Below are 27,865 nucleotides of genomic sequence, written 5' to 3' on the forward strand. Positions count from 1 at the left end.
CATCATCATAACAGTAGGGGTACAAGGAAGTTCAAGAAAGAAGTACAGTCATTTAAACAGCCTTCAGTCGAGACTTGAGGACTATTAAAACCACGAGACTTTCATCATCTGACAGACATCCACAGGCCATCCCAGTTCCTGTTCCTGGGCTCTGTTTACTGATTAACATCATGTGACTTTTCTCTGGAATGTTTGTTAAGACGTGTTGACTGAACCAGCATGCGTTTCCAGGAAACCACATGCATATAATCAGCCAGCTAAACATGCAGCACAGACACTGGGTGCCTGGTTAGCTTACAAATTACACTGTGTGTTACTAGATACCAGTCAAACACAATGCTACATGGGTGGCATTGTTGGCATGCAAGAACAGAGTTCTTTCACACTAATCTTACAGGAGTTATTGCAGATAAGGAGCAAGTCAGCAGTTGTCAGCAGTTTGGAAATAGTTTTACTATTTATATTGTTGTTTACCAGCTCTACACTTACAGGGCTGTAAAAAAAAAAAAAAGAAGAAGAAGAAGAAAGAAATAAAAAATAAAATTTTCCCCTTCTTGACTACTTATTTTTTTGCATATTTGCCAGACTTTTGTGCTTCAGATAATCAAAAAAATATATATCACACTAAGATAACCCAAGAAAATAGATCATTACATTTATTAAGGGGGGGGGGGGGGGGAAAGCATCCACACCACCACATATTTGGGAAAGCCGAGTTCAGTGTGGCTAGCCTCACCCATGCCTGATTACTGCCAGACCTGATGAACCAAGAAACCGCTTAAATAGAACCTGTCTGAAAACATGAAGCAGACTAAACGATCTCAGAACTCAACACATCATGCCACAAGCTAAAGGAACTCCAGAACAGATGCAAATGGTTGCAAAGCCATTTCTAAAGCTTTGGGACTCCAGTGAACCATTGTGAGAGGCATCATCTACAAATAGAGAAAAACTGGAACATTGTGTACCTTCCCAAGAGTCGAAAATCTACCAAAATTATTCCAAGGGATCCCAAAAGAACTCAGAAAAACATCTAAAAAACTGCGGGCCTCACTTGCCTCAGTTAAGGTCAGTGTTCATGATCCGACAATAAGAAAGAGATCAGGCAAAAATGGAGTTCATCGATCCAAGAGTAAAACATGGCGGTGGTAACGTGATGTTCCGGGGCATTGCTGCCTCAGGACCTGGACAACTTGCCATAGCTGATGGAACGATAAATGTTGCCCTCAACTAGAAATCCTGAAGGAGAAGCAACTGCAATGAAATGAAGACCATTTGAGGAAGACTTCCATTGGTCCATCAGTTTGTGCCCTGAAACTTAAACATACTTGGGTTATGTAGCAAAACAATGATCCGAAACATACCAGAAAGTCCACCTCTGAGTTGCTCAACAAACAATCTAAATGAGGATTTTGGAGTGGCCTAGTCAAAGCACTAACTTAAAGATGCCTCAATGTGAGGTTAGGTCATTCATGCTGGAAAACCTTCCAATGAGGCTGAATTAATAATAATTCTACAAAGAAGGGTGGACCAAAATTCCTCCACAGTGATGTGCAAGACTCATTGGCAGTTATCACAATGCTCGATTGCAGTTTTTGTTGCCAAGAGTGGTACTGCATTTTGTATTTACTAGGTTCATGTTTGTCTACTATTACAATTTGTTTGATAATTTGAAACAGTAAGTATGAATGTGAAAACTAAATAAATAAACATGCAGGAAGGGTGCAAGCTGCATTTAATTTCTCTCTTAGGGTCAACATAGCAAGCTAATATTGATTATAATTAGCTTAAAAGCACACCATGGTTAACATGTTACAAGCAACTAATTCACATGTTCAGCAGACAAGGATGCATTCATTATTAGTGAGCCAATATTGTTTCCTGAAGGAAATTTCTCTCATTACTCATGATCAAATATTTATTAACCTGAGCAAGATACTTTCTGTTTCATTATCCTTTCCCACTGGGAAATACCCATGTCATTATCTATTACCCATTACTCATTATCAATAGCTGTCCATCCGCTGCTAAATACTCCATCACTAGGGAGCTTCATTTTGTGTCATTTTAAAACCAAAACCATGAGCAACAAGTAACTAAATCAGTAGACCTGAGAGACAATTCTCCATGGGTTAGCTTTAGAAATTAGTTACCATTGGTTAACAATATCATCATATGTTAGGGGGATTGGGAAACTTGTAAGGTCTTATTTGTGGGACATGGCAACAAAAAACAACCAAATACTCTTTCCCATATGAGCTTAGCCCACTTTAAAAGCCTGGTGGAAAACAAAACAAAACACAAACACATGTGGAAAAACACTCAAAGCTGGAAGCAGAAGAAAAAAAAAAAAAGTCCCTTGCCAATGTTCGGGTAGGTAAGTATTTGGACAATGAGCTTTTGAAAGCCCCATTAAAGGAGAATAAATTTCAATGTTGATTTAGCAACTGCAATGAAATGAAGATCAATTGAGGAAGACTTCCATTGGTCGGTCAGTTTGTGCCCTGAAGCTCAAACACACGTGGGTTATGCAGCAGAACAATGATCCGAAACATACCAGAAAGTCCACATTTTTTTCAGTTACTCAAAAAAACAAACAAACAAACAAACAAACAAACAAACAAAAGAAAAACAATCTAAATGAGGATTTTGGAGCAGCCTAGTCAAAGCTCTGACTTAAAGATGCCTCAATACATGACATGAGGAATCATGTCTCAGCCTCTGAAAATGAGGGACGATGTATAAAAATGACTAAAATGAATACAAACATTATTAAGACACTTTTGTTAAACCATTTAATTAAAGCGGAGAGTCTGCATTTCCATCAAATCTTGTTGAAAATCCACTGTGGTGATGTAAAGAGGTACAGTTACAAAAATCATGTCAGTGTCCAAATCCTCATGGGTTCCTATGCACACAGAAGCTAACCAACAAAGGTGGTTTTTATATTATGTCTCTTTAAAGAAAGGGCCTCATTGTGATGGGAAAAGGAACTAGTGTTTAAGGAGACTCAAGCACCATATCCACCCAAACAGTTCAGACAAATTCAGATAAAAGCAAGGAAATATTTTAGAAAGACATAATAGAATGACCACAATTGTCTTCTTGAGCAAAATAAAACTCCACATCTTCAGTCGTGGCCCTGAAAATGTCTTTTCATCCTTCAAAGCTATGCAAGTCACGTCTGGTTGCTATTTTAGAGCCTTTTCAAGGTTTAAACCATCAGAAAAGGCTTGTTTAGCACAGCAGGAAACACAATGGTGTTTAAATGTGGGTGGACCAGCCAAAGGAGTGCTTAACAGATGCCTGAAATCCTGTGTTTTGTCCACCCAAACCATAGCATGTAGCCTCAGAATGAGGAAGAGTAAATTAAAAAAAATAGAACACTTGTTGGTCCTTTATTATAACCTGTCTTATCTGTGGATAATGACTCAATTAAATGACTGGCATTTGTTGGAAGCTGGAAAGTTTGCCTCGTCTACAACTTTTGCAAATGGAAGCAAGAATTTGCTGAAAAATAGAAAACTACAACTTCACTATATTATCTGAAGAGTTTGATGCTAGCATGCTCTGTGTGTTGCAGCTCTATGAGGTGGGTGTGGGCCACTTGTTTGCTCGGATGTTTTCCATTTGCTCTGGAATGTTCTTAGAGCTGTTGGTTAGAAATGATCTAAGACTGAGCTAAACACATACTGCAAACCCTCCCACACAGGAACTACATGACATTGGGATTTCCATACTCAGCTGGGAATCAAAATCCAAGAGTTTTCTGAGAGTTTAAAGGCTAAAGTGGATTTTTTTCCACCTATAATACTGGGACACACACATTGTGGAAGAGCAACATATCCAGATATTGATAGAAAAACATGAAAAAAGGGGTTAGTATTGATTTAATAACATCTCTTTGGGAGTTGTAAACAGGAAGTGTAATGTTGCTTTGGATGTGGGCTGCAGCTGGATATATTTATTTAAATTTGAACAAAATGGGTATTGAAAAGGTCTTGTTTGCAATGAATCCACATTTGAATAGACAACCATAACTAGGCTAGTTTGATAATAAAATGTTAAACCTGATGGCACTCCAGCAACTACAGAAAAAGCATCTGGGAACCACACTGAGCCACTGTTGCAGCTTATTAATGTGAGGATTAGTGACCTTACAGTCTCTTAAAGTCTTTTAATGAAATCTATTTACTATTTTTCTCCAAATTTTTATATCCAACACAGTATTATCATCATTAAGATATACATCAGTTAAGTTTTGTTCCAAATTTCTGTCTTTACCTGTTTCATTTATATAAAATTTATTTCTGCTCATTGTTGGTGAAACTGTTTTATAGAAATCTGACTCCGTGAGCACTTTGGAAGAGAAAAGCGTCAAGAAATGGTCAGTTAGTTTTCACTAACTCGGATTTCCACCACTACATGCAGTAGTGCATTTTTAAGCACTTATGCTACAGTCATGAACTGCAAAGGAAAGTCCCAGAGTCTGGGGTGTCAGATTTTCTGGCTAAGCTCAGCATCAAATATCCAACAGAAACACAAAAGTCTGTAAATGTCTTCAAGAAAACACCATCATAACTTACTTCATAAGAAATTGTGTTTTTTTTGTTACTACTAGCACATTTTAACCTGACCATTCAAATTACCTCCACAGTTTTATGCGTTATGGTTTGGTTAAATAAAGGCAAAAATTTAGAGGATTAGATGCTGACCTCACGTTCTCAGGCCATATCACAGTTTCTGTGTTGGTGTAAAGATTCACAAAGCAAACTAAAGCAAGTAACAGTGCAAATAACTAGTAAACTGAGCCCCACCTGTGGGGGACATTGCTTTACTACAAAACTATCACTGGAAGATCAGGGGATTTCTTTCATGTGGCAGGACACCTGAAACAACACAGACCATTTTGTTTCACGCATCACTTAAAAAGCGACCTTTATCTTATCCACACTGATGCAAGGCTGGCACCACAAAAGTAAGATCTGAGCTAAATAAACAAGCATGACGGACACTGGCAACAACACATCAAAAAAGATGAATGCGGTTCTTGTGTTTAATGAGCAGTAAGCAACCGGTCTTTGTCAGAAACATAAAAACACAGGAAATGCAGCAGCATTTTCAAAAAGAGTATCTTCAAAGTGGTGGACATAATGAGATTTAAAAAAGAGGAAACAATAAGGCAGATGATGTCCTGATTATGTTGAGGAGTCTCATTCACCCATAGAATAAAAACAGTATTCATGGAGTGTGCAGGTACTTCTGCTTTTTATTGCCTTTTCTGTCTTTTCATGTTCACTCAACCCAGTGGACTGAACTCAGCTTGAAAACTAGTATATGACAACAGCTGAATTATGATGATCAGTTCATTCTGTTCTATCTGCCACTGGAATTCTGAGTAACCATCTGAAAAGGTTAAACTGCACGATTACTGCAGCCTAAACCTTTTTTATACCATAAAAAAACCAACCTAAATACAAATATGTTACAAAGATAATTACTTTAGTTATTTCATTTCCTAGAGCCTCAGAGGGAAAAAGTCAGTTCTTCTCCATTCAAGGCAGCCATGCTGCATTTAGACAAAAGATGTCTAATGCTCACATTTTGTCCCACGTGCTGCACCTGTTTGCAGCTGTTACAGGTAGAAAATCAGTCCCACGGGTGCCAGCAGTGTAAGGCTTTGAAGTGTTTCTCTGAGAGGTTACCAGCCCATTTACGAGTTCTGAGAATCACAATCAAAATGCTTGCAGTGGAAATCCCAGCAGTGTGTGTGGTCCAGATGCAGAACCCAGAAGGACAGGTACGAGCCTCAGCAAATCTCTCAAAGGGATGCCCAACTGGCTGCTAAGTAACAGTAAGTCCCCAAGTGAGCTGCAGCCTGCATGTGAAAGAATAAAGCCTTAAACAAGTGTACAGTTTTCATCATATGAATTTTTTTGTACAATGGTTTCAAGTTCTGTATGATCATGATGGTAGAAATGCTACTTTCCCCCTCTTAGTTACATTGTAGCGATCTAAGTCATGGAGGTAAATTCTTGATGCTGTCAACAGCATGCTGGATATTTAACATGCAAAAGTACAAATGCAGTTTCATGTGAGCGTATGTTTGTCTTACCCTCCAGCTGTGTGTGTGCGTTCTTGAGGTAGGGGATTGACCGGTACACCAAGAAGCAGGCCAACATGATCGATTGGGTGTCCTTTGAGAGTGCCTCTCCCTTCATGTAGGTCCTCAACACAGAGCTGTTTTCTAGGAAAGAAAACAGATATTTGATGAGATGAGAAACAGATATTGTTTTTATTTACATTTTTTTTAAGCTTATACCGGTAATCAATTATCTTACTAGAAAATGCCTTTTTCCATTCTTTATTTCTTTCTTTTTTGAAACCTGATACCTGTCATGTTTTTGTCTTCTTTGCTCATACATGGTAGAGTGAGCCAATGTGGATTACAGACACTGAATGAATGAACAAAAGAAAACTAAAAACAGAAAAAAATAAGTGATTTTTGTGCCTAAAACCAGAGGACCCATAGTTTTCACTATCCCAAAAGAGGATATCCGCTTGTTATCCCTCTGGAACTCTTAGGCCAGACTGACTCTTAGCACCAGTGATCTGGCGAAAGCCAAGGACTTTATGAAGGACAGTTCTGCACTGAAACTGGAGTAATAAAAGGCTGCTTAAAAGCAAAGTAGCAGCTGTTCAACAGGCAGTATTTAAACTCTGTTTACAGTTCCACTTTAGCAAAGGTGACAGCAGATAGAACAACACACTCATGGTTTGCCCTCCGTGGCATTGATGTTATCAAGTACATTTTGTAAAAACAAAACAAAACTTTACTCGTTGCTATTTGGAATGTGTGTCGTGTCAGCAAACCATGTGGCAAATATGCAGTTCTGCACATTTGCTGCATGCAAATTCACCCCTTGACTTACTTTCAAGCAAGCCAATTTAGCTCAAAACTGTAATCATGTCACAAGACTGTAGAAATGTGTTTCTGTCCCCAGGCTTTGCACGCATCCTTAAATATATTTCAACAGGAAATGCCCCTGGTGATTTTAAGGGTGGAAATCTCCATCTCTCTCAGAACAGTTGTGTGAGAAAAGGTCTCAGAAAAATAAGTCCTATGCTGCTGAATTTCCTTACATTTTCTAAAAACACAATTCAAAACTAATCTTTAATTGATAATGGTCCCTTTTAGTATTGCATGAAATTCAAAGAATCCCATCGGGAAATATCTGACTTCTTGTGTATCTCAGTATCTTTTATGAATGAATTCACTGTTGCATGCAGTCACTTCTCAGAAAGATACAAGGGTTGAAACAAGAATCATAAAAATAACAAGCAAGCTCTTGATACATATTTCATTCATGGTTGAGTTCCAGAGAACTTCAACATTCCCGATGCTTGAGGTCAAGCTAGTTTGGATTTCCTTTCAGCTGTCTGCCAGAGGCGAGAGGCGTCACAAAACATAAAAGTAAAGGCATGTTTGAATTATTTCATGAATGCAGTCCCATCCAACTACTTCACCTGTTTCCCACGCTGCTTATTGTGCATTTATTACCATGTGGGTGTGTTAGTGTACTTGTGTGTGCAAATTCTGTGATGGAATGCGTGTTTGTTTAAGTATATACACAGGCTGGTTAACTTCTAAACTATGACATTAATGTGCTACACCCGTTACAGGAAAACAAGCTGAAACACATCCTGCCTGTGAAATACTCGGCATGTGACACTGCTGCTCAGCAGAGCCAACTCTTTGTCACATGCAGGCACTGCAAAAATAAATGCTCACTAGATCTATATCTATTATCTATCTATACATGTTATGTGTTCACAGAGTCTATACTTGCTGATATTAATGCATCTAATGTCAAGCTTGTTTATCAGTAGAAAAAAAAACTGATTGCTTTTGAACAATGTCTAGCTAACAGCTGACTTTCCTCAGCTGACACCTGTCATATGGTGGCCTTCTGATTCTCTCTCATACAACTTGTCACATTGTCCTTAAAGTGGACTATTGCGCCAATTCCTGCTCCACTCAATTCTATTTTAATCAAACAGAACAATATGAAAACAAAGGTCACCCACAATATTACAGAGAAAACTGCACCAATCAGATAATCCCCTATGCACAAGCAGTAGGCAACAGTAAAAACAACCCCCTTTTAATGACGATGCCTGTCTCCCAAATTATGGGAGACTGGCAGCTGCTTCCACATGAGAGGTCCATAATAGCTGGAGGCTCTGCCTATGATTTTACTTTTAGAAATTCTAGGAGCCACAAGTAAGCCAGCAGTCTGAGAGCAAAGTGACGGGAAAATAAAGTACGAGGAAATCTTTATGATATCATGCTGGCTGATTATTGAAGACCCTGTAATTGAGGAAGATTTTAGATTTAACAGGGAGCCATAGAAGAAAAGCCGTGTCACTACTCTTGCTCCATTATTTTGGATCAAGGCTTTTCAGAGAACTTTGAGAACAACCTGATAATAATGAATTACAATAGACCCATGAAGAAGTAATAAATGTATGTTTGTTTAAATAGATGTTTCTAATTTTAGAGAGATTGTGTCGATGAAAGAAAGCAGTTCTGTATTTTTACTTAATATGAACACTAAATGACATAACCTGCTCAAAAATGACTCCAAGATTCTTCAGTTTTACTGGAGGCTAAGGTGATGGTATCCAAAGCACACCAAAAACAGAGAATGCTGTTAGATTAGTTTTCTATGATTCACAATTCTAAATAATGTAAATAATAATATTGTATACTAGGCCTTGATGCAGGGCCTCAGTTCAGCCAATGCCTGAAACAAGCCCTTGCAGTTCCTCTTCCTTTTAACCATTTTTTCTGATTGGCTGCCCTTCATAAAGAGGTGGATGTGGCTGCTGTACTCACAGTTAGAGCTGTCTCTGAGATGACCATATTAAGAAAATCCTCTTTCATTATAAAAGTTCTGGGCAAAGTTAAAGAGGCAAGATTTAGATGGTTTGGACATGCGCAGAAGAGGGACTGTGGATATGTTAGAAAAAGGATGAGAAAAAGAGGAAGACCACAGAGAAGATTTATGGATGTAGTGGAGGATAGGGAGTGTCTCCTCCCCTGTCTGTTATGACAGAGGAGGGCGCTAGGGATTGGATGAGATGGAAGCAGATGATCCACTGTGGCGACTCCAAAAGGAGCAGCTGAAAAGAGATTATAGAAATTCAAGAATGAAGGGGGGGGGGGGGGGGGAATAGAGATAGATAATAATGAATGAATGAATGAATGAATGAATGAATAAATAAATAAATGGAGCATTCAGGACAGTCTAAAACCTGAGATCTGAAAAATTCCCCCTGACGTTGTTGATATATATTGTAAGAAACACTTGAAAAAAAATCTATTATTCAATGAATAAGAGACAATTATTAACACCGTTTCAACTCGACAGAGAGCAGGACCCACAGTGAGCAGAAGTTGTGTTTGCTAAATGTGTTACTGAATAGGGTAAGACATCTGAGCCTTTGCTCAGCATTCTTCATGTTGTTCTCATGTTGATACCATCAATTGATACCCACATCAGACATCTGTAGCAGCAAACAGCAATCTGTCCCGCATCATGTGCTTTCTTCTACCAACACATTCAGCACAGCTTTACATCTGTTTAAATGTGGTGTAAATGCAACCAGGCAAGAAATGCAAACAGATTCTTTGTTACACAGCACAGAGGAAAGTCCCATCTCTGTTGGTCAAGAATGTATTTGGAGTTGAAACATTCCTTTCTTAACATTTTAACAGCAGTGCTTTGGGTAAAAAGAATTAGGTACAGATGTGATCTTTGCAAGACAGATGTTTGTGCAAGCAAACACCAAAAACCTCAACTCAGGAACTGACCTGTTAGCACATAAAAAACATCAGCTTTTTTGGGGGGTAGGGTGTACTTGTTATACATAAAACAGTTTTTATACATGACTGCAATGCACCCTGAGTGTTTGATCCAGGATGAAATAAGTCATTTTTATTATTAATTTTTATGATTGTCACATCTCGATTAATCATTAACTACACTAAGTGCAGATATAGTTAGTGACCTTGGGTTTAACTGCTAAAATTTTTTATCAAACACTATCAATTAGTCCTCTGTGACCTGACTAGGCTATTTTTAGTTTCAGTACAGACTCTTCAGTTTAAAGGTTTGTAAGATTTAACCTCTCTTCATTAATCCTTGAATTACCCCTCTTACAGTTAGTCCCACAATTTGTTGAATGAAGACCATTTTTGTAGTTATGCCTCTGCACACAGTCACAGTGGATTCCCTTTCCCCTTAAATGCTCTGCTAGATGTTTACTAACTGCCTTTAACTAATGTGTGTTTGTGGGTCTCTATCAGTGTTGGTCAAGTTACTTGAAAAAAAGTAATCAGTAACTAATTACTGATTACTTCCCCAAAAAAGTAATCCCGTTACTTTACTGATTACTTATTTTCAAAAGTAATTAATTACTTAGTTACTTTTTAAAAACACGATTTACAACCTGAAGAGGTGATAAAGCGATAGATCTTTCAGTCCAATTCTACTTTTTCTGCAATCCATCATACAAAATGTAATCAAATGGAAAAGTCTCTTTTTAAAACTTGTTTTATTAGTTTTAACCTTTTAACTTTATGCATCAAGCAAAAATTTAATTATATGCACCATTCTCTGACTTGAAGAAATTAGTTTAACATTTAAACCTATTTTCTGCACATTCCAGCACATAAAATAAAATATTTTTTGTGTTTACACTCAGTCTTTCAAATAGATGCAAGTAAAACACAGCAGAAAATAAATAAAGTCAAAGACTAGCGGTCCTTTTGCTCTATTTTCACCTGTAAAGCAGGACTGGCGTAGGCGGAGGTTTACCCTGGTGCAGGTGTGCCGCGGTCAGTGGAAGAATCCGCGAGTTTCTCTGTGAGTTTCCCATTACGTTGTAGCTACTCGGTGCTTGCTTGGAAGTTTAGGGGTTTTTTCGCTGTAAAAAGAAGTTTTCTTCCCACGCACAACGGACACTAATGTTTTGTCACTTTTTATGGAATCAAACTCAAAGTAAGGTCAGTACTTCCACGCTTTAAACGCTGCACGCTCTCTCCCACAATCGATATGTTATCCATTGTTGCTCTGCACACAGCTGTTGTCACTAACGGCGCACTCGCTTACGTCACTGTCATGAGACATTCTCGCAAAAAAAAAAATCATGGTTTTAGTAACGCAGTAACGCAGCGTTCCTACGGGAAAGTAACGGTAATCTAATTACCGTTTTTGCAATAGTAATCCCTTACTTTACTAGTTACTTGAAAAAAGTAATCAGATTACAGTAACGCGTTACTGCCCATCTCTGGTCTCTATGTTCAGTTTTGTCTTCAATTTTGATTAATTTTTTATTTGATTAATTTACATGTTGAAAGGGAGTGGGAAGAAGTAAACACTTATTTAATCCCACTCCCTTTGCCATAAATTATCAGTTAATATTTAGTCAGCTTCCTTACTGATAACTGAAAAGCATGCTCTACAAGGTTAAGATCAGATGACTAACTTGACCATTGAATAATATCCCATTGCCTTGAGAAAGTCTTAGATTTCTCTTGCTTTATCCTTCGGGTCAGGTCATCCTGTGCTTTGGGTTATGATATCCTATGGTTCAGGTTATTCTTTCAAGTACAGCCCTGTTGTGAAGTTGTTGTTTTTTTCTTAACCACAGAAATAATTCCGTCATTATGTACTTTAGTTATCTTCTGTGCTCTTTTAGGCCTTTGGGTGTTGTTGAGGTGGCCAGCGCATTCATCTGTTTCAAGAATGCACCGGATTGATTATCTGGTCACTCCTAAAGTGGTTCCTCTCTAATAGATTTACTCTGGTTTCTCAGTCTAAAGATGGCCCTCTTCATTTCTTCTTCTATCTCAATGAAAAATACAAATTCAACACTTGTGGTGGTTTACGGAGGAAAAGCTGCAAAATGTGTCTTTGTCCAAAAAACAAAAAACAAAAAACAAACTAAAACTATGGACCCAATTAAAGAAAAGGTCTGAACATGTAATCTCTCTTCACCTTTGAGCCAGCTGTCGAGTGTGGCATCCACCGCATTCTTCATGACCGGCAGAAATTCAGAGGTAAGCAGGGTGTCGCGGCGGTTCGCAGGACCTCGCTGCATCCTGCTGTCCCACAATTCCACTACCAGACGCAACTGCCACAAGGGAAAGGTCTGCAGCAAATCACCCCGACGCAGAGCTGACACTGCCTGAGAGACACCAGCAAAGGCAATGTGTTCATGTGTCTTAACAGATGTAGAGCACTTACTGAAGGTCTGTCAGGCGTATCTACCAGTGGACATTTAAAAACCTTGCAAAATTATTTGATTAGGACATTAGCTTATTTTTTTTGTGGTTTGTTAGCCACAGCTTTATTTCTGTATGAATTTGTATTTTAAAAAACAAAGCAAAACTCTGTACTCCAGGGGAAAAAACAGGCTATAAAGATTCTGTGGTATGAGACAAAGGAACTTTAAATATAACAGGTAAAACTAAAAAGTAGGAAAGACCACTTGACATTCTAATACACCTTCCAATTTATCTGATATATATACATATGTATGATGTATATACGTAGTTATACCCTGTTACTGGTCTAGATTTTTGATAACCATGATTCAAAGAATATTATGTGTTTGTAAATGAATTTTCTAACTTTAAGGTAAATATTTTTTCAGTTCATTTCACTTAGTCATTTAAAACTTAAGCCAACCTGACACACACTAGTATTTCATTTCATGGAATTTCTTTTCTGGAACGTTTGTGTTACTGTTACTTGGTTGTTTAATTGCTTTAAAATTGCTAAAATGTACTGACAGGGAAGAGTCGCCTCTTTCTCACATAATCTGTACGTTTGCGTTACCTGCTCGATAGCAATATATGTGGGCAGCATCTCTGGACACTCCTGCGTCACACATTCGTACAGCATAGCTGAGAACAACACTAGAGTATCTTCTCTCTGCAAAGACAAAACATGGAGTGAGCGTGTGGCAATTCGACAAGGCTCAAGGTCTCACAACATCCAGAAAAATATGTCTCCCTCTCAAAAAAATAGATGTGATTTAAGTTCAGACTACTAAGCTTTACAAAAGATTTTAGGTTCACTAAATACAGGGAGTGCAGAATTATTAGGCAAATGAGTATTTTGTCCACATCATCCTCTTCATGCATGTTGTCTTACTCCAAGCTGTATAGGCTCGAAAGCCTACTACCAATTAAGCATATTAGGTGATGTGCATCTCTGTAATGAGAAGGGGTGTGGTCTAATGACATCAACACCCTATATCAGGTGTGCATAATTATTAGGCAACGTCCTTTCCTTTGGCAAAATGGGTCAAAAGAAGGACTTGACAGGCTCAGAAAAGTCAAAAATAGTGAGATATCTTGCAGAGGGATGCAGCAGTCTCAAAATTGCAAAGCTTCTGAAGCGTGATCATCGAGCAATCAAGCGTTTCATTCAAAATAGTCAACAGGGTCGCAAGAAGCGTGTGGAAAAACCAAGGCGCCAAATAACTGCCCATGAACTGAGAAAAGTCAAGCGTGCAGCTGCCAAGATGCCACTTGCCACCAGTTCGGCCATATTTCAGAGCTGCAACATCACTGGAGTGCCCAAAAGCACAAGGTGTGCAATACTCAGAGACATGGCCAAGGTAAGAAAGGCTGAAAGACGACCACCACTGAACAAGACACACAAGCTGAAACGTCAAGACTGGGCCAAGAAATATCTCAAGACTGATTTTTCTAAGGTTTTATGGACTGATGAAATGAGAGTGAGTCTTGATGGGCCAGATGGATGGGCCCGTGGCTGGATTGGTAAAGGGCAGAGAGCTCCAGTCCGACTCAGACGCCAGCAAGGTGGAGGTGGAGTACTGGTTTGGGCTGCTATCATCAAAGATGAGCTTGTGGGGCCTTTTCGGGTTGAGGATAGAGTCAAGCTCAACTCCCAGTCCTACTGCCAGTTTCTGGAAGACACCTTCTTCAAGCAGTGGTACAGGAAGAAGTCTGCATCCTTCAAGAAAAACATGATTTTCATGCAGGGCAATGCTCCATCACACGCGTCCAAGTACTCCACAGCGTGGCTGGCAAGAAAGGGTATAAAAGAAGAAAAACTAATGACATGGCCACCTTGTTCACCTGATCTGAACCCCATTGAGAACCTGTGGTCCATCATCAAATGTGAGATTTACAAGGAGGGAAAACAGTACACCTCTCTGAACAGTGTCTGGGAGGCTGTGGTTGCTGCTGCACGCAATGTTGATGGTGAACAGATCAAAACACTGACAGAATCCATGGATGGCAGGCTTTTGAGTGTCCTTGCAAAGAAAGGTGGCTATATTGGTCGCTGATTTGTTTTTGTTTTGTTTTTGAATGTCAGAAATGTATATTTGTGAATGTGGAGATGTTATATTGGTTTCACTGGTAAAAATAAATAATTGAAATGGGTATATATTTGTTTTTTGTTAAGTTGCCTAATAATTATGCACAGTAATAGTCACCTGCACACACAGATATCCCCCTAAAATAGCTAAAACTAAAAACTAACTAAAAACTACTTCCAAAAACATTCAGCTTTGATATTAATGAGTTTTTTGGGTTCATTGAGAACATGGTTGTTGTTCAATAATAAAATTATTCCTCAAAAATACAACTTGCCTAATAATTCTGCACTCCCTGTATGTGCATTAACCGCTTATACTGTTGGCCACTGAAAGATGTCCATATTCTCCCGTTTGACAAACCTTTGCATTGTATTTGGAGTATGTTTTGTGTCATTATCCATGTTGTGGAAGTTTTCCATTTAAAGCCTGCAGACAAGTGGTGAGCGGTAGCTAACATCCTTTAATAAAAACATGGTCGCTGAACAACTGTTCCATGGATGGGCTGATCACCCCTGAGGGAAAAGGTACCTTTGTCCTACCAGCTTTTGAAGCGGAGAAAATGGAGGATTCACAGAGCTGTGTGTTTTAGCCACCACCGAGACCATCAACTTTGAGACAACTCTCAGTGTCCCCCTGACTGACGTTCCTCCTTATGCATGAGATAGTTGAAATAAAGGTGCTGTTACAACTCATTGTGTCTGCAGGCTTTATTAACAAATTTCCACAAACATTATTTCCACTCTGAAGCACTTTGTTGGATCTGAGCAGAGAATATAGCCCTGTGCACTTTAAAACTACTTCTTCAGTCACATAATCTATAACCACTAGTAACCAAGTTCCTTTGACAGCTATACATGCCTATATGACCATATAACATTGTCCCTACTATGTTTTACAGATGAATTAGTATGCTTCAGATCATAAGCTCCTTCTCCAAACTTTTCTTTTCCATCATTCTGGGAAGCTAATCTTTCTTCTGTCCAAGGGATGTTTTTCTCAGAAATGTGCAGGCTCTTTTGAGTGTTTTCTGGCTTGCACCTTGTTGTAAACCCCCTACATTTACATCAATGAAGGAGTCTTCTCGATAGATTTAGTGAAGGGTTTTTCCTTAACTGGCTCACCAATGGATTCCTTCTTTTAAAGGTGATTGGTTTACTTTGACTTTTAATCCTAATGGCCTCTTTCACTTGCATTAACATCTCATTGGGCTTTCCAGGGCAAAGGTACCAAATACAAGTTCAGCATTTGGAATCACGGCTATCCCTTCACAGCCTCAGCCTCCTAGTAAATAGACCTACGGACGTTCAAGATCCTACGTCGCCTTGTTCTCGAGTTTCATTCGTATTCACAAGACTTTCAGAAAACTTGACCTCTGACCTCAATCTCGAGGTCGCTAGATCCGAAGATTTTTAGTAGATACACCCGCTGGTATCAATTTCAAAATCGTACATCTCTTCGTTGTCAAGTTATCACATTTACAAACTTGGTTGATCACACCGCCTGCTTGCCCGGTGGGTGACGACAATAGCCCATCAGCCTTTCACAGCTGAGGGGTAAATATGTCTCTCTCTCCTAAACAATGAATGCAACACTTTTGTTAAAACCCTTGAATTCAAGCTGAAAGCCTGCAATCAGCCACATGTTTAGTGTATTAAAATTGTGTCGCTGTCTAAAATTGTATGAATTTAACTGAAGTTTGTACAGAACACATCTTAATCAGTTCCTTATATAGAGGCTGAACTCTGATTAAAAACTAAATTCATTACTTTTAAGGCCATCTGTTCATGTTAGGCACACTCTACTGACAAGGAGAAATACGGAGCCTGTTGGGATCTGTATATTTAAAATCTAGGCATGGAGCTATTTCACCCCACATTAATACCAGACAGCAACGAATCTTGCAATTACACGCCAGAAAACAATTTCCTGAATTTACAGGCTATATTCACATTTAATAAACAAGTAAAAGTAGAAAATGTAGAGGCAGAAATGCTGAGATTGAACAGATAAAACTAGATGAACAGCAAAGAGATGTCCTCCTGTTCTTAAATTTAATTACAGAACACTATGCTTCAACATGATTAATTTTCTTCCATTTCACCATGCAAGTTGAAAACAATGACCTCTGTGCAATCTAACCGATTACCCAGATGTGACGAAGCAGCCACTTTACTCAAAATAAGAGTCAAGTGATTAATAAGATCAAGATGTAGGTAAGCATTTTTTGGGCGTCATTACAGTTTATTTTTTTCATTAAGCTTGTATGCAAACCTGTTTTGACTGAAATATCCTAAAAACTATTCTTATTTTAAAGCCAATCTTTTTTGTGAGTTCTGTGATTTCACTTTTGCCAAATTTATTGCTAAAAGCAATGTTAAGCTCATTAAAGGCACAGAATGTGTGACTTTGAGGTCAAAATTGAGGTAAAATATAGTACAGATGTTAAAAATGTGCAGGAATGTTAAGGGGTAATAACCTGTGTGAGTTTTGAATTTATTCAATACTTGCCTCAGAGGGCCATTGAATGCCTGTTACTCTTGTTGGCATGTTGAGTCAAAGTCAAGGTCTTGAATATTTCCCACATTTCTACCAAGAACTACTGTAGCTGTACTTGAAACTTGTTTTGTGTGTGATTGTACAGACATATTTGTAACATATAAAACACTGACACAGAGTCTGGTAAATGCTTCCTATATGCTTTTAATTTAAGCTGATCTCTTCTAAAGGCTGATATGGCTGTTTGTAGTTAGTTTTCCCTGATTTTTCATCTTTATGTTTATCGTTTGCTATAGCAGTTTCCTGAAATTGTCTTTATTCTTTATATAGAGAACAATTCCTTTTAATATATTTGTAACATTATAAAATCATGCTCATGGATGGGTTGTCCTGCACAAGACCTGAATCAGGATGCAGGAATACATGGTGTATGAAAATTGTTGTTTATCTAACACAAAACTGACCTATTTGGGTTTTGTCTAACATGAATCTGGGAAGACATTTTATTAGCTTTTTGTATTTTTCCATTGCTTACGTCAGAGCTCCTCCACAATCATGGCTCCTTGTTTACTCTAAAGGGAAGAGGAGTTTTGTTTACAATGTAACTATATTTCATTGCCAACTATGTTAACAACAAAGCTGTGAGATATTTGAAAGGTCAGGCTTCCTGGGAAAATTGACAAACTCTTGTCTGGAATAACTCTCTAAAAATACTGGCAACTACGAAGTATTACCCCTCAGCCTCCTAGTAGGCACAGCTATGGTGCATTTTTGCATTTTTTCTCAAGTTATTGCATTTCAGAAAACTTACTCTGACCTTAAGATCAAGGTGATCGAGAATCAAATTCATCCAAGATTTTTAGTAGATGCACCTATGTTATTAATTTGGAATTTCCTTCTTCAGTTATTGCATTTAAAAGATTTTCAGAAAACCTATTTTGACCTTGAGGTCAAGGTCACTGAGAATCAAACTCCTTCAAGAGTTTGAAGCTCTTGCATCGCCTTGATCTCAGGTTATCGCGTTCACTAATATCCGGTGCCAGGAGCCAGCCCCCTGCCTGGTGGGGTGACGATAATAACCCATCAGCCTTTAACGACTGAGGGGTAAAAATAGTCGGTTCTGTTTAAAAAAAAAGAAAGAAAGAAAGAAAATAGGGAAAATGCTGGATGCATCTGGATAAATGAAAACACGTTTTGTTACCTTTTGTTTGCATTTATATTCAACACATTTGCTTTAGAAATCTTACAGTAAACCATAACTCACCACTGAGCTGGCATCTCTTAAGAAAAAAAATCTGTTTAAGGCTGAGTGTTTTGCAATACCATTATACCCCTTGTGTTTGTTCAAACCAGCCACAGGCTCTCTGTTGCTCACCCACAACAGTAACATGACTGCAGGGATAAGCCATTATGGAGGAAACCTGACTTCAGAGTGTATCCGTATCCATTTCTGGATGTAAAACTCACATGTTTCATTCCTTCAGAAGTTTTACAGAAGAGCTCGGCAAAGGAGACAAGAGCTGGCTCAGAGGTGAACGTAGAGATGGCTTCAGGCTGCAGAAAAACATAAAACAATTGTAATATTGCTATAAATTAACATATGGAGGAGAAAGAGAGAAAAGGAAGGATACAAAAGACAGATAAAGAAGCATTTGAAAGAAGAAGACATTTAATATAAGGAAGGGGCACAAGAGATGTGATCTGAAGAAATAAATGAAATCTTATGCAGTTAACACTTTTTAAACAAATCAAATTCATCTTAAAGTGTTACATAAACACGAGACAAAACAGAGGAAAAAGAGGAAACTGTGTCAAAATTGCAACATAGAAGATCAGAAAGAAAGAGGAAAATAGAAGAAGAAGAAATTGAGTGGGGGGGAGGAGAGTGTGGACAAGTGGAATAAACAGTGTTTGTTTTCCCCCCTCTGGACTTCTAAGTATATTGACAGCATACACTGAGACCATCAGGAAACTAGCAAATAGTCTGTCAACCACACAGCTGCCTACTGAACATTTAGTGACAACCTGCCAAGACTGGACAGAAGCATTCACTGGGGAGGAGGTCAATTCATTTCCAGTCACTCCTATTAATGTGTTTGTCTGTTTTCAAATCAAAATTTAAAGGGTACAAAGGGTTTGTAAGAAGCAAAATGCAATAGAAAACTTAAAATGTTATAGAACCCCCCCCCAAAAAAAAAAAAAACTATTCACTGCAAATCAACAGTATCTGAAAGTCATGTTCTTAAGAAATAGGAAAATATACACCAAAGATCTGACACAGGATCTGTAAGATGCATCTGGCCCCTCAGTTGATTGAACTATAGTTATTAATGCGCATTATAAATCTAAAAGAAAAAGGGAACCATGAGCGTCTGTGGATTAGTAGTATCCGACTCCCTACTAAAACCCTTGCTTATCTCAGGCTTCTGAAAGCTGTGTGCAGTACAGTAAGCAAATTGTTGAAGGAGCTCGTTTGCAGATGAACTCACTGGAAAGATGCAAACTGACTCAAACTAACAAGGGTGCGGTGCAAGTTGAGGTGAGCTTTGCATTTGGCACTGTGTGGTAAAACATTGTCTATTAAAGAGGGAGAGACACACAAGGCAAAAAATAAGATAACCTATAGAAAACTAAGAATAAAATGGCTGTTTTTTTTTTTTTCAAATTTGTAATATGAAATTGTCTCACTTCAACTACAACGCATCTAAAATTTTCCACCACCTGTAGATTTTTGTCTATGTGTATTAGGAGAAAAGCATAAACAAAAAAGCTTGATAATGCTTACAAAACCTGTAAACCTACATAAAAATGTACTAAAGCCTTCATTAACCTGCAACATGTTAATGGACTCTCACCACTAACAAGTACACTACAGAAAGTGAATACAATGCAGATGCTCTGGCTGATAGTAGCAAACTTAATCTAATTTTTTAAAAAGGTGGATATTTATTGCATTTAGCACAGTTGCTTCGGTTAGCATCTATGCTGAGCTTTAAGTCAGGGTTTCTTGTGTCACAAATATGGCTCGCTTTTTCACCAGCTAAATCACCATGGTAACATAAGCTGAACACATAACATGAATAAAAACAGGTTATGTTCAGACTTTCAGTTTAATATCAGCTGTTTTTCTCCAATTCGTTTTATTTACAGCATATTTTAAGTGTAATCCTCTATTGGGAGAATATGATTAATACATAGGAAGTTGCTTACGTTGCTAATATCATGAATGAAGCCCAAATGTAAAGTTATAGCAGTGGAAATTACTGTAGCCGGAGGTAACTGCAAATACAACTTCTCTCTGACTGGGGTTTTAGGTTTAGCCACATTACCTAACACAATGAAAGCCTGCTCATGTTGAGCTTCCCCTATAATGTCGTTATGCTTTTCAGGTTGGTGTGACAGTTTTACCTTGAAGGCTTTGACTCCAGAGCTGCGGTGGTTGACTGTGGTGGCTACCAGGCTCTTCCAACCTTGAGGGTCGTCCTTGTAGGGCAGCTGGCCAGCCCGTAGTTTTACATACAACACCCCATCTCTCGACAAGATGGACCTTAGAGAGATAACAAAAGTAAGATTCGCATTTCAACCTAGATTCCACTTATACATTTACAATAAAAAGAAGGAATTATTGTCCTTATCATTTAGCAGAATCATTACTGTAAACCTCTACCAAAGTTATACATGTTCTCTCTATACTTGCTTTAGATGCTGTGTTTCTTTGCTGAGGTCTACAGACAGTTCCCAGTAACGTGGTCCTTTCACTTTTACCTGAAAAAAATATATTGACAAAAATGACAAAAAAGAGATTTTTCCAGGGGGTCCAGGGAATGCTTACTGCAATTAAAATGATTTTGGGTGGCATAAGAAATCAGTGCTGTTAATAAGGAGACTGCAAACTTCTGTTCTAGAGAACAGAAGATGATGGTAGGAATGGGGTGAGATTCCCATCTTCGATAAGGGGGATCAAATTGTGTGCTCCAGATATAGGGGGATCACACTCCTCAGCCTTCCCAGGAAAGTCTATGCCAGGGTGTTGGAAAGGACAGTCTGTCCGTTAGTTGAACCTTGGATGCAGGTGGAACAATGCGGTTTTCGGCCTCGTTGCGGAACACTAGACCAGCTCTTTACCCCCTTTATGGGAGTTTGCCCAATCAGTGTGTTTTGTGGATCTGGAATTCGACCGTGTCCCTCGAAGTGTTCCGAAGGGAGGTGCTTCGGGAGTAGGGGGTGTCTGGCCCGTTGCTATGAGCAATTCGATCCTTATACAACCATTGCAGGAGTTTTGTCTGTATAGCCTGCAATAGGTCAGACTTATGGGTGTTGAACTCATCCATTTCTGCCCTATTCTCAACTATTCTGTTCATAATTTTTTTTTAATGGACAGAATTTCTAGGTGTAGCCAGGTGGTGGAAGCCTTCCACTTGGGGGGGTCTCAGAATCTTGTGTCTGCTTTTTGGAGATGATGTGATTCTGTTGGCTTCATCAGGCGGTGGCCTCCAGCTCGCACCAGAGTGGTTCACAGCAGAGTGTGAAGCAGAGTGAAGAGAATCAGCACCTCCAAGTCTGAGTCCATGGAACTCAGCCAGAAAAGGGTGGTGTGTGCCCACTCTGGGTAAGGGACCAGTTACTGCCCCAAGTGGAGGATTTTAAGTGCCTCGGGGTCTTGTTCACAAGGGAATGGGAGACTGACAGACGGATTTGTGCAGCGACTGTAGTGATATGGATGCTGTACCAGTCTGTCGTGGTGAAGAGAAAGCTAAGCGTAAAAGTCAAGCGCTTAATTTACAGGTTGATCTGTATCACCTTACCCTATGGTCACAATCCTTTGATATTGACCCAAAATAAAAATGTGGATACAAGCAGTGGAAATGAGCTGAGTAGCTGTCCATGCCCTTGGAGATAGGCTGAGGAGTTCAGCCATCCGGGAGAGGGTCAGAGTAGAGCCACTACTCCTGCACTTCAAGAGGAGCCAGTTGAGATGGTTTGGGCATTTGACAAGGATGCTGCCAGGGTGAGGTGTGATTGATTGATGGATGGATGGATGGATGGGAATGCGGCAACCCCTACAGGGAGTAGCCAAATAAAGGCAAAGAAGAAGAACAACTATTCTCTGGCTTTACCCGTTTGAGAAGTTGCAGCTCAGGAAGCAAGGTAGGAGCCATCAGTTCTACTGTTGTCTCGTCATACCACTTAGTCTCCTATAAAAAAAGAGGAAACAGTGTCACTCACACTCTCAAAGTTAGCCTGTAAGATGTCCAAGCACCTTACAATTTCACCAAAGTGCACTATCACCCTTTTATCAGTACAGGGTATTAATACACATAATATTTTATAGAACTGAAACATACAAAACGATACACATTTGATCTATATTTACACAGTGTCACCAAAAAGTATAGAATAGCAGATTGTATGTGAATGTAACAGTATAACAACATGAGGGACAGCACCCCTAAATTCATTCACTTAAATTCATTTTGAAACAAACCATCTCCAAGTCTGAGTAAGTTTTCACAGATCTTAAAAAGCACACGAACACTTTTACACACCCACACACCCACACACACCCACACACACACTCTGAGCATTCCACTGTGATTAAAATTTAACTGAGCCATTCTATTGAAGGTAGTCCTGACAAGCCTCCATCTTTCTTTATCTGTAGAAATGCATAAAGAGTTCAATTCAATTCTATACTTCACTGTTTATCTCTCTCAATGACTGTAGAAAACATTTACACAGTCACTGATCTCTCCCAGCAGCAGAATTTATAGATCTTGCAGTTTAAAATACAAACAACAGTTTAATAGGTTTTAGCAACAGTTGAAGATGAAAAGCAAAAGACACACAAAGGGATTAAAGTAATGATTCTGTACACAAATAAAAATTAGGTTCAATTTATCTAGCCCTACAACAAACTGGCAACCAGTGCCTTTTGCCCTGTTACAGCTGGGATACGCTCCAGCCCTCCATGACTCTTAACTGGATTAGAAGAAGAAAAATGGATGAATGGAAGCTTCTATATGGCGGGGTTTTTTTTGAAATGTGTAAATTCCCATCTCTTTGGGCTTCCTCAGCGTTTGTCAAACTACGAAACCAGCAAAGAAAAGATTATAAGTGACTCAATAAAATATTAATGAAAATGACTACGACTATATGAAGTAACTGAAAAAGGTTTTGGAGCAGACACTATTTGCTGGGCATGTTAAAATTCACTAATGCTAGAGGCACCATGGAGGTTACAAAGAAGGATCTTGCGTCATTTCTCCCTTCCTCATTTCATCACTCTACAACAGTACTACTATGACAAAACAATTTTCTTGCTCAGAGCGCATCATTTCAAAAGTCACTGGTATCGCTCTGTAGCCCTTTTCTTTAAAAAAAAATAAAAAAAAAAAAAATGAGTAAAGACTTTTTCCTGACACACCTCTCAACTGATTTCCTCTCATTTTAGACACAAGCATGTTGAGACCAACTGTTCCAAGAAAGGTCTGCTTGTGGACTAAATTTGCAGAGAATTAAGTTCTGAAGGAATGAGCAATTGCCAAAAGCAGAGAAAAATGCTCCCCAATTAATCCCAGATTATACTTTGTGTGTATTTTACACATTGGTGTAAAAAAACAACAAAAAAAAAAAACAACAAGTTCTTCTTCTTACTATTACTATTTTTTTATGTTGCCGATCAATTTTGACGATGTATTTTTGATGATATGTTATAGCTAGTTTTGTTTAAAGTATGACAATAACTACACAATGCCAGTGTCGTCTGTCATTTATTTGAGTAAATTCCCATTACCTATTGGCTTTGTTCCCAAGAGTGTCAAATATTTGCTTTTACAGATATTCCAAAAAAAGCCAGCAATTTCTATGGAAAGGATTTACCTTCACACATGAATGGTTGACAACCATTGATACTGGGAAACGGCACCAATGTGCGTCACTGTGGCATCCTAATGATGCCACAGTGACGTACATAAAATTCTAACAATGTACTTGCTGAAACAGAAAACAATTGCTGCTGTGTTTTAACACTAGGGATGTGTGTGTTGCCCTTAATACTAGAAACTTTTTTTCCCTTCAAGACTTGCTAAGCAGTTATGCTATTTTCACTTTCTCTTATATAAAACTGAAACCTACACAGTGCTGGATACCAGTTTTGGAGAAAACTAAGGTGCAGTGCAATGACTTTCCTCCATTTACATGTAACATGTTTAACTAAGAGCACATAGGCAGTGAGGCCAGCTTTTATTTAATGAAATTGTCACAGATTAATTCGAAAGCACATCTTTTGTCTTTCAAAATCAAGGATACTTGATCAAAACTAACAACGAGGAAAACAATGAGTGGCATATAAAACTATGCATGTCTACATACCAGAAAGGAAACTAAAGTTAACATAGGAAAAGACTATATATTTATGTACAACAACCAGATGTGCAGAAAAAGGAAAACAACTGTATGAACAGCTGAATTATTGCTAATCAGTTAAATGCAAAATTAGTAGCAAATATATACATATATATTAGCTACCGTACTCATAAGCTGGCATAAAACTGCTGCTCTTAAAATTTTAAAATAGCAACAATATGAATGAGATGAGACCACGGTAGCTGATTTTACACTGACATGAAGATGATTTAGTTTGAAAGTGTATGAAATCAACTGTAGAGGAAGTTGACTAGCTAAGAGCAGTTAACACTGATAAAAAAAGCAGAACACAGTGGTATAGTGGACAGGCAAGTTTTTCTAACACCTCAAAACGAACAGAAACCATTGTGCACTACACTCTACAGTCTGAGTCAGAACGTACATTTGCTTTTGTGTTAATGTAAAATTGGAGCACAGAGCACAGCGGTGCCATTTGTGACAATGAGCTGTGACAAAGAATGAGAGGTGGTTTCAAAGGTGGCTTTGGGACAGGAAAAACTATGTTCAATTTTGAAACATGAACCTAATGGTCATTCACAGGTATTAGGTTGGTACATGTTTCTTGTAACCTGACCTTGTAAGTGACCTCTAAAAGGGCATAGCAGGGCTTCAGGGAGTCCACATCCACAGGGACGAGCAGTCGAGGCTCTGCAGCCAGCACAGCCAGGTGCCGAAGGGCCTGCAGGTGGTAGCTACAGCAAACACAGAAATACAAATATGCATTTGTTTTGTTTTGTTTTTAATTACTAATATGAACGGATAGACATTCAATATTGTTTGTTAATATAAAGAATGACAGAGAATTGTGTTGTTATTCTCCAAAATTGAGACAAGCTTAGTTTTTTTTACTGCAGGTGTGCCATTCTGAATTTTACAGATCATATAGATCAGGCCTGCCCAATCCCAGTCCTCGAGAGCTACTATCCTGCAGCTTTTAGATGCATCCCTACTCCAACACAGCTGAATCAAATGGTTTGATCTCTTCAGCATGCCATCATGTTTGGCAAAGGCCTGATAACAAGCCATTCATTTGATTCGGGTGTGTGGGAACAAGGATGCATCTAAAAGCTGCAGGACGGTAGCTCTCGAGGACCGGGATTGGGCACCCCTGATATAGATCATATAGAAGTTGTACAACAACTAGTACAAAAACACATGAGAGAGCCACACAAGCAATCATCTGTCCATCACTAATGAAATGATCACAAAAATCACATTTTTATAAGTTTCTATTGCTACTTTTTGGTACTTACATGGGTTATCAACTAAACTCTTATTTTAATATTGTGCGCATATGTATTAGTCTCACCGGTTGTCAGTGCTGTGAGCAGGGAAGTGTGGATACAGGGCACACAGCAGAGCAGCGATGGCTGAATTGGAGGTACTGAGGGTGTACCTGAAAGATGACATCAAACATCATCACTAAAAAAAAGATACAAATACACCGTTCTTTCTTTTCACAAAACATTAAAACATGTTCAGTACATACTGATGGGTTTGTAAGGAGAATTTAATTACACAAGCCATTGTAAAGAAAAACGACAACAATAAACTTAAACAATAGAGTACTGTACAAAAGTCTTGAGTCACCAATGTTCCAGACTTCCAAGTAATCTTACACTGCAACTTAGTGGCAGCAGGTCTTATGGAGTGAGGAATCCAATTTTGAAATGTTTGGCTCAAATTGTTGTCATTTTGTACGAAGGTCAAGCAAGAGCTACAACAGTGTCTACAGCTATCTGTAGGCGCCTTCATGGTTTGTATTTCAGCCAGCTTTCTGGGGATATTGTCAAAATTAATGGAATTCTGATCCATAGCAAAATATTCAGAAATAAGATATTCCTCAAGACTTTTGCACTGTTTTTTTTTTTTAATCTAAATATATATTTGAAGAACCTTGTGTATAAAACCAAAACACATTCTTCCACATAAACTTTGTGTTCTGTTAGTTAAAGCAGGTGAGTGCTGTAATCCAGTTAAAACCTTCAGACTGCAGTAGAGCCACTTAAACGTAATAGCTGGCAGTTAAGCATCTACTTTGACTGAACATTATTATAATGACCCCATTAGTCATACAATAAAGGCTTCTTGTGTCTGGAAGGTTACTGAGGTTCAACTGGGATAAAGGATGTTGCTCTTCATTTAATGGCTCCTTAATACTTTTAATTCCTCTACTCTAGTAGTTCCAAACTTCAGGGTCAGCATACCCTAGAGTTTCATAGAGGGTGTTACAGAAGTCCTGCAGCAAGTACACAGTAGACAGATAACACAATAATCATGCTTCAAGCAAAAAAAACAACCGAACTCTATTTCCAGCTTCTCAGTTCTTGATAAAAGTGAAAATAGTTTGGGCTTTGGGGCACAAAAATGACAAAACAATCACAGTAAGAAAAATCGACACTTCTGTTAAAACTAAATGTCTAACTTTTGCTTATACATTCCTTGAGACAGAATACCCTTATTGTACCCCCATAGCCTTCTAATAATTGCACTCAAAACTCTGGTTTCAAAACAGACAATGACATATGGCAAAGGGAAAACAAGGACAAACAGGATGTCCTTAAAATCCTAAAACAATTGGGAGCCACTGCAGTGCTCTCTACCAAAATACTGTTTACTTTATACCGCTACACTAAAAGCACCTCAGTCCAATGAGGTGCTTTAGTGAAGCATCATCAGTTTTCTATTTTAAGCAAATAAAGATTTTTTTTCTGCTTGTAGCACTGAGTCAGTCAAACTGACTAACAGCAACATTACACGACTGAAGAGTCCTACCATTTGGGCGCCTGGCTGCTGCTTAGACTAAAAGAGGGATGAATGCTAACAATCAGTTCTTTTGAGTCACTTTCCTTTTGTGGTGCGCTTGACATTTTCAAATTCTGTTGAAATGAATGAACTTCCAGGAGACTGAGCCAAAAGAAAAAAGAAAAAGAAATAAATCCAAACAAAATAGGGGCAAGTAGCAGAATCTAACTCTAGTTCTGAGTCTAGCATTTTAGTCAGTGTCAGTGGGACAAGTATAATATATCTTATGTGCTCATGCTTAACTAGTACAAACTAAAACTCATGCAAACAGAAAGAACTCGTGATAGAAAAGCCACAGTCACCTTTGAAATACAGATCTAAGCCCTCTTCACACAAACTGTGTACACTGTTGGAAGAACTGGATTGAGCTGCCCATTCTCACATAAGCAGTGAGAATGGGCAGACAGTGTTCTTACTACTAGAAATACAACATCTGAGGCAGAATAAAGGTGCTGTAGGGTGAACTGTGTAGGGCAAATGAACACTGGCTCACAATATCTGTCCAGTTATCACATGGGGCCAATCAGACATCAAACAGTCGTCGTACTAGGGAGGTGACAGTTTAAAAATTATTCAATGTGAAATCCAGCTGTGTCAGACACAGTTTGCGTCACTTCAGTTTCCTACTGGGGGACAATTACCAAGCTCTATCTCAATTGAGATCCAATGGGAAGAGGAAATTAAATAAGTAAATAAAGAAGGAGAGGTTGAGGAA

At 38.6% G+C, this 27,865-nt stretch overlaps 1 protein-coding gene across 2 annotated transcripts in view; it reads right to left on the bottom strand.

The window, feature by feature from the left end:
* Window positions 1-1,718: 1,718 nt before the first annotated feature.
* anapc1 (anaphase promoting complex subunit 1) overlaps window positions 1,719-27,865 on the bottom strand; it is a 61,553-nt gene continuing 35,406 nt past the window's right edge. For both annotated transcript variants that reach the window (XM_040000286.1, XM_040000287.1), the window contains exons 44-53: window positions 25,655-25,741; window positions 24,920-25,037; window positions 22,038-22,115; window positions 20,618-20,685; window positions 20,329-20,467; window positions 18,388-18,474; window positions 12,909-13,004; window positions 12,066-12,255; window positions 6,116-6,247; window positions 1,719-5,878 (exon numbers count right to left, since the gene is read on the bottom strand). In XM_040000286.1, the coding sequence (XP_039856220.1) occupies window positions 5,736-5,878; window positions 6,116-6,247; window positions 12,066-12,255; window positions 12,909-13,004; window positions 18,388-18,474; window positions 20,329-20,467; window positions 20,618-20,685; window positions 22,038-22,115; window positions 24,920-25,037; window positions 25,655-25,741 (1,138 nt within the window). In that variant the 3' untranslated portion in view covers window positions 1,719-5,735. The remainder of the gene's footprint in view (window positions 5,879-6,115; window positions 6,248-12,065; window positions 12,256-12,908; window positions 13,005-18,387; window positions 18,475-20,328; window positions 20,468-20,617; window positions 20,686-22,037; window positions 22,116-24,919; window positions 25,038-25,654; window positions 25,742-27,865) is intronic.

This window comes from Simochromis diagramma, unplaced genomic scaffold (genome assembly GCF_900408965.1).
Source record: "Simochromis diagramma unplaced genomic scaffold, fSimDia1.1 OVJJ01000596.1, whole genome shotgun sequence".
NCBI classification, from domain to species: Eukaryota; Metazoa; Chordata; class Actinopteri; order Cichliformes; family Cichlidae; genus Simochromis; species Simochromis diagramma.